Raw genomic sequence first — 16,668 nt, forward strand, 5'->3', positions numbered from 1 at the left:
TAGCCAGTTTCAAACCCACTCGTACTATGCGCTTTACCTCAGCAGCTGTTTGCTATTCATTTTGTAGTTCACTTGATGTCATCCTACACTTGTTGAATGTAAAAAGGAAAGCAATAAGCACAGCAGTGTTTTTATACTTTTCTGAATTAAATAAGATTTGGTTCAGGTGATTATTTATTCAGTATGCCATTAAGTAGAACAAGGTGCACCTGTGTTCAACAGACACCAGAATGAAATGGCTGCTATACATGTAGAGATACTGATTTAATATATTTAATATATATATCTTTTATTTTTTCCAGAGCGTCTGTTATGTATATATGTATTTTGTGCAGCTTATATCAGAATAATGAAACATACAAATTACAGTACTTTTACTGTCATATTCTATACATACACAGTTACCACTGTCATTGCACTGTTAGTAAATAATTGCATATATAAAAACAAATGTACCTCTCCATACTCCTCCAGTTCTCCCTTTCCCTCCTCCAGGGTCACATAGTCTCCACTTTGTGTCGTGTGCAAAGACAGACGACCCTTCTTTGATCTTTTGTTTGGGTCTGCTACTGGGTCTTTAAAAACATTTACCTACACAAGAAAGAAACACCATAACTTACAGACAATAAATTTTTAAGCTTTTTAAGTTTTTCTAAATTAAATATAAATCTGGCACCTTGTTTACATTGCCAAGGGTAAACTAAAAGGTACTAATAACTCAAAATGCAGAGAACTTCTGTGTCCACTGTACATAAAAAACAGCATGTCTTAACAACCCATTGTTTGTTGTTGGCAATGATTTGATAAACCGTTTTTTTAGCAATCTCAGCTGTTTTTACTATGATTAGCAATCCATTATAGTAGTGTGCCACCAATAATTATAAAATAGTGATAGTGAAAACAAAACTGATAATAAACATACAGCACACCTGTAATATGTAAGCATAAATCAATATGGTATAGATTTCTAACCTTTTATATATAATAGTTTTATGCTTCACATGTAGCAGAAGAGAGCTGTTGTGTAGCTACGCTTTCGTAACACATGCAAATTGTGACATGCCATTGTTTTTGCTCAAACAAGCAGGGATTTCTCTTAAATGTCTACATAGCAGCATATGTTGATTTAAAATGTGTTTGTTCCCACTGGCATCAATGCTGCCCTATCGATGTGGATGTTACTCATGTAACTGGCACCAACAAACCTCATGCAATATGAAATGCTGGCTTTTGAACTTTGCATTGGGAATAGCTGGAATATTAATTTTTGTTCTTAGTCTAAAGAACTTTATTTCCAAAGACAATCTAAAAGACTGACTTAAGCCCTGAGTCTTAGGTTGCATTTGTAGATACACTTACAAATTGTCTTTATTGAAAAGGGTTTTCTTGAGTATTCCTGAGCTTATGTGGATATATCAAGCCAAGAAGCATGCTGAATGTTAATGCTGTGCCATCTAAGCATTTGAGGGTTACAAGTATTTAGTATTGGTTTTTAGCAACACACAAAAATTCTCTACATTTTGTAAATCTTTTAATAAGGTGGCTAGTAAAACACACCTCAATTCCTAACTATCATTTGTTGAGAAACATTGTCTTTAAACTGTTGGAATAATGTTTGAGTTGCAAACCCCACCTGCTCCTAGCTAATAAACAACTAAGCCTTTCTTTAAGGCTCCACATTCACCTGTTTAAGATACATTATCTTATATAAGACTAAGAGAACAGGTGAAAACACATTGTTGGTTTTAAATAAAGGTTTATTATATTAAGGAAAACAATTTTGCACGTTACTTTTTTGACAAATTAACTGCTCCCTAAACATAACTGGCTGTGCCTCTTTTAGCAGCAACACCTGCAGCCAAACAGTTTTAACTATTCGTATTTGACTATGCACTGGAGGACTTTTGCCCACTCTTCTTTGTCCATTTAGGGTCCTCAAGCATTACAAATTACTTTGGAACCAATATGTAAGTAACTTCATAATCTACAGAATTCTTTTTGTAAATGCAGCACAGCGTGTTGCTTGTTCAGACCTTTTAGTCTAATTTAAATTGCTGGAAAGTTTTAAGTACGGTTTTAAATATGTAATGTCTAGATTAATCAGGGACAGAATTAATCCAGGCTAAATTTAATTGAATTAATACGGTTAATTAAAAACAGTTGGAATCAGCTCTGCCATGAGAGCCAGAAGAAAGCCTTAATTCCACATCTAACAACAAACATAGGTTCATTAAATGTTACCTGAACATTGGTGTAAAAAAAAAAGTATGCTGTACAGAAAATAACCTAGTCCTAACTTTTTAACATGTTGAACAATCTGCATTGTTTTGTGACTGTTTAGCTCCCTGGGAATCCTAGAATATGATGGTGTTGGAAATCCTAGGATATCACCAATTTGGTGGTGGTGGGGCTTGAATCAGCAACCTTTTGCTTGTTAGATAAATACCTTAGTCAAGTACTACATGCAGGGTAGTCAATAATTGATACAGCATTTTGTTTAAAAAATTAAGATAAAGTTTCTTAATCCCAAAGACATTTTAAGAACCTTTTTTTAGACATCCTTAAGGTTTGATAAATCTGAAGCTTCATGTACATTAGAGAACAGAACAGTACATAAAATATTACTTCTATAAAATAAATTAAACAAATTACATACATTAATGCTTAAAAATCTATTTTAGAAGCTGCAAAGACCTCACCCCTAACCCATTTGTCACCACATAGCTGCACTTGAAGGAGCAGTTAAGAAGATCTCGAGTAAGTTTCTGCAGAAGTGCACCACCAGATCCAAATGCTATGTTTTCAATGCTCCACTGATGCTCCTTCATTCCCTCCACTATCTAAAAAAATCAAATGCATCAATTTGAGCCAAGAATTGACCCTAAACAATCATAAATAGTGCTTATATTCAGTGCATAGAAATAAAGACATACACACCTCCTGCAAAGTGTTGATATCCACGCCATCACCCTGAATAACACGAATATAGGGCGGAAGAACTTTGTAGCCCTTTAAGTTTTCTACAAGTGGAAACTTTCTTCCTAAAATCTCCAAGACCTGAAATTTACAACAGTTATCATGAGAGCCCTTCCACGTATTCAAAATATTTTACATTATACACATCCAACACTGGATGACATAAACAAATGGCTCTAACACATCTACATACTATACAATGGCTCTTAGACTTTGGGTTATTGACAATAAGTAATCTCAGTTTACATTTAGTAAACTTAAAGTAGTAACAATTGGAATGGTTCTTTTCCTAGTTGGTCGGGAGAGAAGATTTTCCAAAAAAAAAAAAAAAAAATCAAAGTTGGAATACTTAAACAACAGCACCAAGGATGTTGTTAATGACATGTTTTTCATAGATGCAGCGACTGTTTCTCCTGACAATGGGTTTTCAATATAGTCCAGAGCCCAAGTTGTTGTAGTGCAGTGCCATCTGATGGACTGAAAACTATAAGCATTCAATATAGTTGTTTTGTCTTGGCCTTTTTGCTAGGATTTCTTTGGAATCTCTGAAACTATAAAGACCCTTACAGACTAGATTGTAAAAATTCATGAATTTCTTGGAATTATGCATTGAGAAACATTGTTTATGGTCTTTTGCACTTTCACTCACAAAGTGTTTTGCAGTCTCAGACTTTACACATCATTGATTCTAAATGATTTAGGCAATATATATATACTGTATATATAGTATATACAGGGTGGGCCATTTATATGGATACACCTAAATAAAATGGGAATGGTTGGTGATATTAACTTCCTGTTTGTGGCACATTAGTATATGGGAGGGGGAAAACTTTTCAAGATGGGTGGTGACCATGGCGGCCATTTTGAAGTCGGCCATTTTGGATCCAACTTTAGTTTTTTCAATGGGAAGAGGGTCATCAAACTTATTGAGAATTTCACAAGAAAAACAATGGTGTGCTTGGTTTTAACGTAACTTTATTCTTTCATGAGTTATTTACAAGTTTCTGACCACTTATAAAATGTGTTCAAAGTGCTGCCCATTGTGTTGGATTGTCAATGCAACCCTCTTCTCCCACTCTTCACACACTGATAGCAACACCGCAGAAGAAATGCTAGCACAGGCTTCCAGTATCCGTAGTTTCAGGTGCTGCACATCTCGTATCTTCACAGCATAGACAATTGCCTTCAGATGACCCCAAAGATAAAAGTCTAAGGGGGTCAGATCAGGAGACCTTGGGGGCCATTCAACTGGCCCACGACGACCAATCCACTTTCCAGGAAACTGTTCATCTAGGAAAGCTCGGACCTGACACCCATAATGTGGTGGTGCACCATCTTGCTGGAAAAACTCAGGGAACGTGCCAGCTTCAGTGCATAAAGAGGAAAAACACATCATCATGTAGCAATTTCAAATATCCAGTGGCCTTGAGGTTTCCATTGATGAAGAATGGCCCCACTATCTTTGTACCACATATACCACACCATACCATCAATTTTTGTGTTCCAACAGTCTTGGAGGGATCTATCCAATGTGGGTTAGTGTCAGACCAATAGCGGTGGTTTTGTTTGTTAACTTCACCATTCACATAAAAGTTTGCCTCATCACTGAACAAAATGTTCTGTATAAACTGAGGGTCCTGTTCCAATTTTTGTTTTGCCCATTCTGCAAATTCAGTGCGCCGATCTGGGTCATCCTCGTTGAGATGCTGCAGCAGCTGGAGTTTGTAAGGGTGCCATTTGTGAGTAGCTAATATCCGCCGAAGGGATGTTCGACTGATGCCACTCTCCAGTGACATGCGGCGAGTGCTACGCTGTGGGCTCTTGCTGAATGAAGCTAGGACAGCCACTGATGTTTCTTCATTAGTGACAGTTTTCATGCGTCCACATTTTGGCAAATCCAACACTGAACCAGTTTCACGAAACTTGGCAAGCAGTTTGCTAACTGTAGCATGGGAGATGGGTGGTCTCGTAGGGTAAATTGCATTGAAATCTGCTGCAATGACCCGGGTACTGCGTTCACCAGACATCAACACAATTTCTATCCGCTCCTCACGTGTTAACCTCTGTGACATGTCAATGGCTGTAAACAAAGAGAAGCTTGTAAATAACTCATGAAAGAATAAAGTTACGTTAAAACCAAGCACACCATTGTTTTTCTTGTGAAATTCAATAAGTTTGATGTGTCACATGACCCTCTTCCCATTGAAAAAAACTAAAGTTGGATCCAAAATAGCCGACTTCAAAATGGCCACCATGGTCACCACCCATCTTGAAAAGTTTTCCCCCTCCCATATACTAATGTGCCACAAACAGGAAGTTAATATCACCAACCATTCCCATTTTATTTAGGTGTATCCATATAAATGGCCCACCCTGTATATATACTTTTTGACCCCACTGTGCAAGTTCTCCTACTTAGAAAGATGAGAGAGGTCTGTAATTTTCATCATAGGTACACTTCAACTATGAGAGACAAAATGAAAAAAAAAATCCAGGAAATCACATTGTAGGATATTTAAAGAATTTATTTGTAAATTATGGTGGAAAATAAGTATTTGGTCACCCACAAACAAGCAAGATTTCTGGCTCTCACAGACCTGTAACTTCTTCTTTAAGCAGCTCTTCTGTCCTCCACTCGTTACCTGTATTAATGGCACCTGTTTGACCTCGTTATCTGTATAAAAGACACCTGTCCACAGCCTCAAACAGTCAGACTCCAAATTCAACCATGGCCAAGACCAAAGAGCTGTCGAAGGACACCAGGAAGAAAATTGTAGACCTGCACCAGGCGGGGAAGAGTGAATCTACAATAAGGCAAGCAGGTTGGTGTGAATAAATCAACTGTGGGAGCAATTGTAAGAAAATGGAAGACATACAAGACCATTGATAATCTCCCTTAAGGTCAAGATCTCATCCCGTGGGGTCAAAATGATCATGAGAACGGTGAGTAAAAATTCCAGAACTACACGGAGGGACCTGATGAATGACCTGCAGAGAGCTGGGACCAAAGTACAAAGGCTACCATCAGTAACACACTACGCCGAGAGGGACTCAAATCCTGCAGTGCCAGGCGTGTCCCCCTGCTTAAGCCAGTACATGTCCAGGCCCGTCTGAATTTGCCAGAGAGCATATGGATGATCCAGAAGAGAATTGGGAGAATATCATGTGGTCAGATGAAACCAAAATGGAACTTTTTGGTAAAAACTCAACTCGTCGTGTTTGGAGGAAGAAGAAGAACCCAAGAACACCATACCTACTGTGAAGCATGGGGGTGGAAACATCATGCTTTGGGGCTGTTTTTCTGCGAAGGGGACAGGACGACTGATCCGTGTTAAGGGAAGCTTGAACGGGGCCATGTATCGTGAGATTTTAAGCCAAAACCTCCTTCCATCAGTGAGAGCATTGAAGATGGAACGTGGCTGGGTCTTCCAGCATGACAATGATCCCAAACACACCGCTCGGGCAACAAAGGAGTGGCTCTGTAAAAAGCATTTCAAGGTCCTGGAGTGGCCTAGCCAGTCTCCAGACCTCAACCCCATAGAAAATTTGTGGAGTCCGTGTTGCCCAGCGACAGCCCCAAAACATCACTGCTCTAGAGGAGATCTGCATGGAGGAATGGGCCAAAATACCAGCTACAGTGTGTGCAAACCTGGTGAAGACTTACAGGAAACGTTTGACCTCTGTCATTGCCAACAAAGGTTATGTTACAAAGTATTGAGTTGAACTTTTGTTATTGACCAAATACTTATTTTCCACCATAATTTACAAATAAATTCTTTAAAAATCCTACAATGTGATTTCCTGGATTTTTTTTTCTCATTTTGTCTCTCATAGTTGAAGTGTACCTATGATGAAAATTACAGACCTCTCTCATCTTTCTAAGTAGGAGAACCTGCACAATCAGTGGCTGACTAAATACTTTTTGGCCCCACTGTGTGTATATATATATATATACAGTATATATATATATATATATATATATATATATATATATATATATATATATATATATATATATAAATAAAACACCTTGTTTCTACACACATTGTCCATTTTATCGGATTCACTTACCATATAAAAGCACTTTGTAGTTCTACAATTACTGACTGTAGTCCATCTGTTTCTCTGCATGCTTTGTTAGCCCCCTTTTATGCTGTTCTTCAATGGTCAGGACTCTCCCTGGACCACCACAGAGCATGGTGGTGGTGTGTTAGTACGTGTTGTGCTGGTATGAGTGGATCAGACACGGCAGCGCTGATGGAGTTTTTAAACACCTCACTGTCACTGCTGGACTGAGAATAGTCCACCAACCAAAAATATCCAGCCAACAGCACCCTGTAGGCAGCATCCTGTGACCATGGATGAAGGTCTAGAAGATGACCAACTCAAACAGCAGCAATAGATGAGCGATCGTCTTTGACTTTACATCTACAAGGTGAACCAACTAGGTAGGAGTAGGGGTGGGTTTATAAAATCAATTTTTCGATTCAAATCGATCTTTATTTGAACAATCCGATATCGATTCATATAAACGCGAGATCGATCTTTTAAATACGCCCCTTTTTACGGTGCACACGGAAATCTGTTACCCCCTTTAATTTCGCGTGACCAGCCAGTGTTTTTTCATGCAACGAGATCTGACCTGCACATCAGTTTAGCATGGCAGAAGCTCAAGTTATGACCATTACACAACTTTTTGCACTGATTTTCGCTCGGTGACGGGTCGGTGCTGGATTCGGGAGGAACTCGGTGTTCGCTCTGCGATCAAAACTCGGCTCTCAATCAATGTGAGAAACAGCGAGGGGAAACACAGGGGAGAGGTTGTAAACAGGTGGTGGAGCGCAATATAGTTTCTATCAGAATACATCAGCACACGCGAGTTTTACAGTATTTCTGACCTGATCGTTCTCTACAAAACAAAATATTTATTAACCTCCAATTCACTATAGAACAAGCCATGCTGCTCGTGTTGCCAAATCCACTCAGATTCATTTATTTCATCAGCGCACAAACTTTGATCTCTCGCTACTTGTTGATGTGCATGTTTGGACGTGGTATCATTAAACCTTTCATCACTTCTCACGTGTGTTTTCGTGACAAAACGTAGTTTTGGAGACCAGAGAAGCTCGCCTGTGATTCCCCCTGGTGATAGATGGTGTAGTGTAAAACCCCCATCGCCGATCAGTCGAGTAGTGTGAACATTACAGCGACCAGGTGTTAATCAGAGTGTCGTGTAGTGTAAACTTGGCATAAGCTGTTCAACAGCCAGGTGTATGTTTACATTACATTTACAATGTTGTAGCGTGTCAGACATATAAAATAATAATAAAAAATGAATGTTACTGTTTTCTGTTTTGGATTAATTATTTATGTTAACAAAATACACAAATATTTTTAATAATGAGTGTTCTTTGTACAATTATCACATTCGTTCTCTGGACATCTTTACATATTTAAACAAAACCTGTTAATGTAACTCAAATATGCCTAACTGTGTTGAATCGAATCAAATCGGGACCTTGTGAATCGAATCGATCCAGGAAATTAGTGGCGATACCCAGCCCTAGGTAGGAGTGTCTAATAGAGTGGACAGTGAGTGGACTCAGTATTTAAAAACTCCAGCAGGGCTGCTGTGTCTGATTCACTCATACCAGCACAACAAACACTAACACACCACCACAGTGGTGCAGTGCTGAGAATGATCCACCACCTAAATAATACCTGCTCTGTGGTGGTCCTGACCATTGAAGAACAGAGTGAAAGCAGGCTAAAAAAAAGTATGTAGAGAAACAGAAGGACTACAGTCAGTAATTGTAGAACTACAAAGTGCTTCTATATGGTAAGTGGAGCTGATAAAATATATATAGTATTTTTGAATATATTTAAACACCATGCTGTTTTCAATTAAGTAATATTCCCAGGGGAGCCACAAATCACTATTTCAATCCATATAAAAAAAACAAAAACAAAGCTACAAAGAGTTAGTCCATACTGGCAAACAATGTATGCTTTGCTGATCTTTTAACACATACACTTTTGGTCAAACGTTTTTAAGGACCCCAAATTTTACTGTTATTAAACAGTTGGAGTACAATGAACAACATTTTATTTTGACATTTTTTTTTCCTCTTTGCTAAACTTTTTTTATTGCTTACATTTGTACATTTTTATCAGGGAACAAGGCAATGATTACTGAAGCTTTTTGGGATACATGCAAAAAAATACTACATGTATCCCAAAACTGTTTATAAATTTAAAACCAAGTGTTGGAACAGACTGTATTTCAAGACCCACCAGTTCATTTCTTATAAGAGACAATATTACAATGCTAGTGTGAGAAAAAAAGTCAACAAAAGGACAGACTATTATAACCCTTAAAGAAGCAGGTCTTTCCTATAGATACATTGCAAAGTAAACTAAGAAGTCAATGAGTACAGTTTCCTAAGCCATTACATTGCATATACCATGTCTAAGGCACATGCTGGTTCAACCTGGCACAATGCTGAGATGGCTGTAGAGCTGACAAGTAATTGGAATGCTTAGTCAGTCTCTTTGATCCCACTAAGCACAAACAAAGAGGGCAAGAAAAAATTCCATAGTGGCTTGGACCAGGATAAAAAGGCCCACAATGTACACTGAGACGCTCATCGAAGTGGGAATCAAAAATGTACTACTAGTGTACTACTGGCTCATCAAAGTTTGCAGAAAAAGACGATGTACAAAAGAGAGAAGATTTAATGATCTAAGAGAGATGATGCTGAGATATAAAATCAGATTGGACAGTGGACTGTTCGGGTTTGGTAGTGAATTGGAGAGACTGAATATCGCCATTTGTGTGTTGTCTGAGAGTAAGTGGTCGGGCACTGGGCACTTAAGACATTGGATGGACACACAGGGCTGTTGTCAGGCAAAGAAGTTTACAATCATGGAGTTGCTGTCTGAGTTCACAGAAACGTTGCTGCATGTTCAACATCATACAACCCAGGGAGCAGCACAGTCATATAATTTGCACAAAGGCAAGAAATATAACTATTATTCAGTGTTTCGCACCAACTGCTAACAAACAAAATAAAAAAGACTAAACAGTTTTACAAGGAGATTGAACATGTACTTGCAGTGACTCTCAAACAAAACCTACTTGTGATCACCAGCAATTTCAATGCAAGAATCGGAGAAGACGCAAAGGAAATCCCAGTATATGCCTCCACATCAATGGTATATTTCCTCCACCCAGTGGCGGCTACTGCCAAATCTCTCCGGGGGGGGGGGGGGGGGGGGGGGGGGGGGGGGCAATTGTTGCGATGATGGCCAAGGTGACCCGTTCAGTGGGTAAATTAAAGCTTAAATAATTAACATCTTAAGTCATCTGTCAGTTTGCCCTCACAAATAACTTTGAACATGGAGAGAGACCAGCTTTACCATTAATCATAAAATTAAGTAAAGCTCTCACCCTAACAATTTCATTCAGTCATCATCAGCATTTTATTTTAGGTGCTAGCTGCTCCAGTTAGGGTTGTCAACTTTCAGAACTGGAAATAAGGAACACCCTGGGCTGACGGGTTGGTGGAAGGCATAGGGTGGAGGATGGGATGGCAGGTGTTTCACCTTTAGTTTCCAAATAAGGAACAATTACGTGTGACGCAGGCACGTAAGTGCGTGCCCCTCCGGAAGTCATTCAAAATGCATTACAGTGCCTGCAGTACAAAAAATGAGCCTTAACATGAGAGTCTATGAGAGCGATCTGGGGCGATTTTCAGTTAGACTGCAGTTGCCCCAAAAGGGGCGGTACTGTACGGAACACAACTCGACGCTGATTGGACTACGATATTCCGAGGCAAGACAGACTCCAGAACAGTCAGAGCTAGTTTAACACTGGTTGAATGTGATAGAAAAATTTCTTCCCTTTCGCCCTTTGGTGGTGCGTCGCCCAATCGCCCTAATGAACGAGCCACCCCTGCCTCCACCCATATGCAAGTCACCCATGCCTTTTGCATTAATGCTCCCCTATACCATTACATATGCTGGCTTTTGCATCTTTTGCTAATAACAATCCTTACTGTTCATGGAGAACTCAATGTTGGTAGATCCTTTTTTTTTTTTACCCAATTATGATATCCTGGAATATGATATGTGGAATGTAAACTTTTCATTTTTATATTAAACCTGTTTTTTTGTTGAGGACATAAAATTCAAAATTTGCTCATATTTACAAAATACAGTCAGGTTGGTCAGACAAAACATTCATTTGTATTTTTATGCATCTAATAAAGCTTTAAGAGAAGTAAAAAAACATATCACAGATTGTTGTTTTTATTGCATTTTACAAAATGTCCCAACTTTTCAGAAGATGGGGTTTGTGGACTGTGTATAGATGTCATTTCTGTAAAAAAGTGGCAACTTGAATGAGTTAAAAATGATATTGTTTGAACATTAATATGCATAAATATCAGTAAAAAAATGAAAAATGGGGGTTTCAAAACAGTAAGTGTATATAATGTAAAAAACTCAATATATTGTGGTACTAAGATTGATGTAGCTTAGTTTTACCTTCAGTACAGTGTCTAAAGGGTTCCCAGAGTCTGGCCGCACGACCAATGGAGCATCGGCACTACGTTTCTCCACAAGCTCCCTCAGGTCCTCACCCCAAATCTTCTCACAAGCATTGTAGATGTCATAGCTGTCACTGACGATGGACACCGGCACTGAGGGAAACTGCTTAACAATGTGCTCAAAGGCATCTTTCTCATGGTCTTTACCCCATGCAGTAATTGTGCTTTGGGTGGTAAATACGAAGGAGGATTAGGTCAAGGGTAAAATGGGTAGCACAAAGTTTTATGTAAAAAAAATAGAGCAATGGTTATAGAAACAACACATTTTTTGAGTAAAACTTCTAAAATTTGGAATCAAAAAGCTAATTTCCCCCATAGATTTTGTGCATTTTTTCTATTTAAATAATTATTTTTCAAGTTATTTTGTGTTTCAGGAAAACAGTAAAACATTAAAAAAAAACCAGTAAAAAAGCAAGTTAGCTACATTTAAACAAGAATAAGGGTAGGATTGATTTGCATCCTACATTTTTGCTTGTGAATAAAATAGGTATACAAAAAGGATTTACAGTCCTTTCCACGATTACAGCCACACTGGTTAAGATGAGTCAATTCCACCTTTAACTGAAGCAAATTTGTTTTAAGAGGGGAAAATCCCTCATCAAGAAATCATTATTTTTATTAAACCCACATGTGCCACAATTATTGGCAGGTGACTAAAGGAATCATTATTATAACAATAGACTATATTTTAAATCACTTAATCATGGAACTACATAAGTTAGACCAAAACTAGTTTTTAATAAACATTTACCATTTTTAATAACCATTTAATTTTTTTAAATGAAATTAAATAATAACAAATTTAACAAGGAAAGCTTTGTACATCAAGTAACCTCTCAGTTTAAGTATCTAAAGTCAAATACACAAGATACATCTTTAAAGAAAATAATAAGTGATTAAAATGTTCATTTTAGATGCCTGTCAAAATAAGACTAGTTTATCAGTTTATGAGTTTATCAGGACTAAAGAAAATTCATGCCTTAAAAGAAAATAATTAACACATTTGCCATGTTTACGAGCAGCCTGATAATGTAATTATCAATAATTCAACTGATAGCTTAATCAAAATGAAATATGTCCATTTATTCACCTCAATCAAAAGAGACAGATAGTCAGATTGAGGCCATTCCAAATACAATTTCTATTTGATTCACCAAAATGGTTTAACCAGTTAAACTGAATAACAAAAGCCATGTAAACACCTGTATCAGATTACATTCCAAATCAACATTTTGCTCCATAGTGAAAGTTTACAAAATTGTGGAAGCAAAAAACTGGTCTGCAAAAGAGAGTTTATGCTTATGCTTTATGCTTAAGTTTATGCTGCAAAGTTTACTAACTTTATTAAACCTTCTAATCTGACTGGACACTTGATGCTCCTTGTCATGATAACGTGTACACTAAGTGGGACTCAAATAGAGATTTTCATCATAATGTTGGGTAGAGTGTTAACAATCTTAATCTATAACTGGAATTAATGCAATTAGATTGGAACAAAATATTTGCATGTTAACATAGAAAAACAGTATTGTCTTTTTGAAGGCCTTAATTAAACAGGGCTTAAACAGGAACCTACCTACAATTATCCTACAACCCCAAATCAGAAAAAGCTGGGACAGCATGGAAAATGCAAATAACATTAAAATAAAACCACAAAGCTTCTTACATTTACTTTGACTTTTATTTCATTGCAGACAGTATGAACCTGAGATATTTCATGTTTTGTCTGGTCAACGTCATTTCATTTATTAATAAACATCCATTCCTGCATTTCAGGCCTGCAACACATTCCAAAAAAAGTTGGGACAATAAAGCATTTACCTCTTTGTAATGTTGCCATTCCTTTTCACCACACTTAAAATAAATTTTGGCACAGAGGATACCAAGCAATTTAGTGTTTCAGGTTTTATTTTGTCCCATTCTTCCTGCAAATACGTCTTAGGATGTGCAACAGTACAGGGTCGTCGTTGTCGCATTTTTCGTTTCAAAATTCTCCACACATTCTCTACTGGGAACAGGTCAGGAGTGCAGGCAGGTCACTCCAGTACCCTCACCCTCTTCTTCCGCAGCCATACCTTTGTAATGTGTGCAGCATGGGGTTTTGCATTGTCTTGTTGAGAAATGCATGGACGTAACTGGAAAAGATGATGTCTTAAAGGCAGCATATGTTGCTCTAAGATCTAAATGTACTTTTCTGCAATAATGCTGCCATCACAGAAGTGTGAATTACCTTTGCCAAGGGCACTGACACAGCCCCATACCATGACAGACCCTGGCTTTTGGACTTGTTGCTAATTTGGATGGTCCTTTTTGTCTTTTTTTTTTTGCACAGTAAAGTTTTAAGTGGCATTTGTGCATGTAACTCTGTATTGTAGTGCTTGACAAAGGTTTGCCAAAGTAATCCCTTGCTCATGTGGTTATATCAGCTACTGTTGAGTGGCAGTTCTTGATGCAGTGCTGTCTGAGGGATCGAGATCACAGGCGTTCAGCTTAAGCTTGCGCCCTTGGCCTTTACGAACTGAAATTTCTCCTGTTTCCTCGAATTGTTTAATGATATTATGCACTCTAGAGGGAGAAATATGCAAATCCCTTCCAATCTTTCTTTGAGGTACATTGTTTTTAAACATTTCAATAAATTCCTCATGCATTTGTTGACAAACTGGAGATCCTCTGTTCATCTTTGCTCATCAAAGGCTCAGCCTTTCCTGGATGCTGCTTTTGTGCCAAACCATGATTACAATCATCTGTTGACATCACCTGTTTGGAATCACATCATTATTAGGCCTAAATTGCCCCCGTCCCAACCTTTTTTGGGGCAATGCAGGAATGGAGGTATAATATTAACTGAATAATAAATGAGCAGACAAAACATGAACTATCTTGGGTTCAAACTGTCTGCAATCAAATAAAAGTCAAAGTAAATAAATGTAAGGAACACTTTTTTTTTTTTTTTGCATTTTCCATCAAGTTGTACAGCCCCAAATCAGAAAAAAGTTGGGACAGTATGCAGAGTTTTTTACAGTGACTTATTTTATTGCAAACAGTATAAACCCAAGATATTAGTTTTGCTAATTTACATCCCTGTATTTCAGGCCTGCAATATATTCCAAAAATGGGATGGTAAAGCATTTAACAATTTACCAACTTAAAGTTGTCATTTCTTATCACAACACTTGGCTCAGAAGATACCATGCAAGTGTTTCAGGTGTTATTTTGTCCCATTCTTCCTGCAAACACATCCAACAACAGTGGACAACAGGGTGTGCAACAGTACTGGACTTGTTGCTGATAACAGCCTAGATGGTGTATTTTGTCTCTGGTTCAGAGCATACGGTGTCCATTTCGTCCAAAAAAGATCTGAAATACTGATTCATCTGACCACAATACACATTTACACTGTGATGATCCAAGCCATGAACTTGATGCCACTTCTTAACTTCTTGATGGTTAACAGTAGGCTTTATTTTGCACAGTTAGGTTTTAAGTGACATTTGTGCATGTAACTGTGTATTGTAATGCCTGACAAAGGTATGCCAAAGTAATCCCTTGTCCATGTAATTATATCATCTTTCGATGAACAATGCAGTGTTGACGCAGTGCTGTCTGAGGGACCAGCAAACACGAGTTCCGCCTAGGCTTGCACCTTTGCCCTTAACGCATTGAAATTCCTCTGGATTCCTTTTCCGTTTAATGATAATATGCTCTGTATAGGAAGAAATATGCAAATCTTTCTTTAAGAAACACTGGTTTTTAAACATTTTCAATAATTTTCTCACACATTTGTTGACAAACTGGAGATCACTGGACATCTTAGATCCTTAAAGACTCAGCCTTTCATGGATACTGCTTTTGTACCAAATCATAATTTTACCTGTTGACAACACCTGTTTGAAACAATATTTAGCTTTTTTCCCAACTTTTTCTGAATGTGTTGCAGGCCTGAAATACTTTACTAAGTATTTAAATGAAATTTAACCATGTATTTACTATGCCTCTATTTTTCTACCATCTGTTTTACCTATATATCAACACAACCAAATTTTGGCAAACTTGTATTGATACTCTGAGCCAGTGCAAGCAAATCTGCCAGTTTATCTGCTAAAACAACTACCACAGTTGTTGAATTATGCTCCAATAACTATAGCATTAGGTACTCCACTAATGCCTGCATTCATGCAGTAATCAGATTGTACCTAACATCATAGCATGTTTTGGGAGGTAAGCGGAAAAGTAAAGAGAAACATAAAAAGACATGTGATTTCATCTTCTATACTGTCCCAACTCTTTCTAAATTGGGGTTGTATCACCTTATTTAGGCTAATATAGGCTGATATCCTTTATTTGTCATATATACATATACAGGTGTACAGTACAATGAAATTCTTTCTTTGCATATCCCAGCTTGTTTGGAAGCTGGGGTCAGAGCGCAGGGTCAGCCATCATATGGCGCCCCTGGAGCAGACAGGGTTAAGGGCCTTGCTCAAGGACCCAACAGTGGCTGCATAGCAGAGCCTGGATTTGAACCACCAATCTTCCGACCCAAAGCTCTACCCACTAGGCTACCACTGTCCCTAATATAATACTTATTACACTGCAACACAGCTGGTAACACGTAGCAAAGTAATTCATTGGAAAGTAAGGACCTCTCAGCATTAACCATTATCAAAATTTTAAAACAGCTGGAAAAAATGTAGACAGTAAGAAACTTTGTTATTCTGAAAACTTTCCTTTTCTTTTTGTTTCTCATTACTCATGATGAATGTCTGGTGTCCTAATTATGTAATAAAGAAAAATAGGCATTAGGTATGATTTGGCAAAAAAAAAAAAAGAACACTGAAAATAAGAGACATTTTTAAAATGATACATTAAAAAAATAGTTAATTATTAATCAAATCATAAATGTTGATGTGCCATCAATTACAAACTGTGTACGGAAAAAAATCATAAAAAATTCAGATTCTGAACAAGATATTTTACTTTCGTAAAATGTACAGTGGACCATTTGAGACTCGTTAAAAAAAGGTTTTTGGAATTACTTACGTATAAAAATTCATACCAATAAATGAAAACATTCTGTATG

General features: G+C 37.6%; 1 protein-coding gene across 2 annotated transcripts in view; it reads right to left on the reverse strand.

The window, feature by feature from the left end:
• Positions 1-16,668, reverse strand: part of nampt1 (nicotinamide phosphoribosyltransferase 1) — a 106,477-nt gene that overhangs the window by 13,425 nt on the left and 76,384 nt on the right. Inside the window, exons 7-10 of one of the 2 annotated variants that reach the window (XM_062994573.1) lie at positions 11,527-11,752; positions 2,938-3,057; positions 2,700-2,840; positions 457-591 (exon numbers count right to left, since the gene is read on the reverse strand). In XM_062994573.1, the coding sequence (XP_062850643.1) occupies positions 457-591; positions 2,700-2,840; positions 2,938-3,057; positions 11,527-11,752 (622 nt within the window). The remainder of the gene's footprint in view (positions 1-456; positions 592-2,699; positions 2,841-2,937; positions 3,058-11,526; positions 11,753-16,668) is intronic. The other variant, XM_062994582.1, reaches the window with a different exon arrangement.

The sequence above is a fragment of the Trichomycterus rosablanca genome, chromosome 1 (genome assembly GCF_030014385.1).
Source record: "Trichomycterus rosablanca isolate fTriRos1 chromosome 1, fTriRos1.hap1, whole genome shotgun sequence".
In the NCBI taxonomy this organism is placed as follows: Eukaryota; Metazoa; Chordata; class Actinopteri; order Siluriformes; family Trichomycteridae; genus Trichomycterus; species Trichomycterus rosablanca.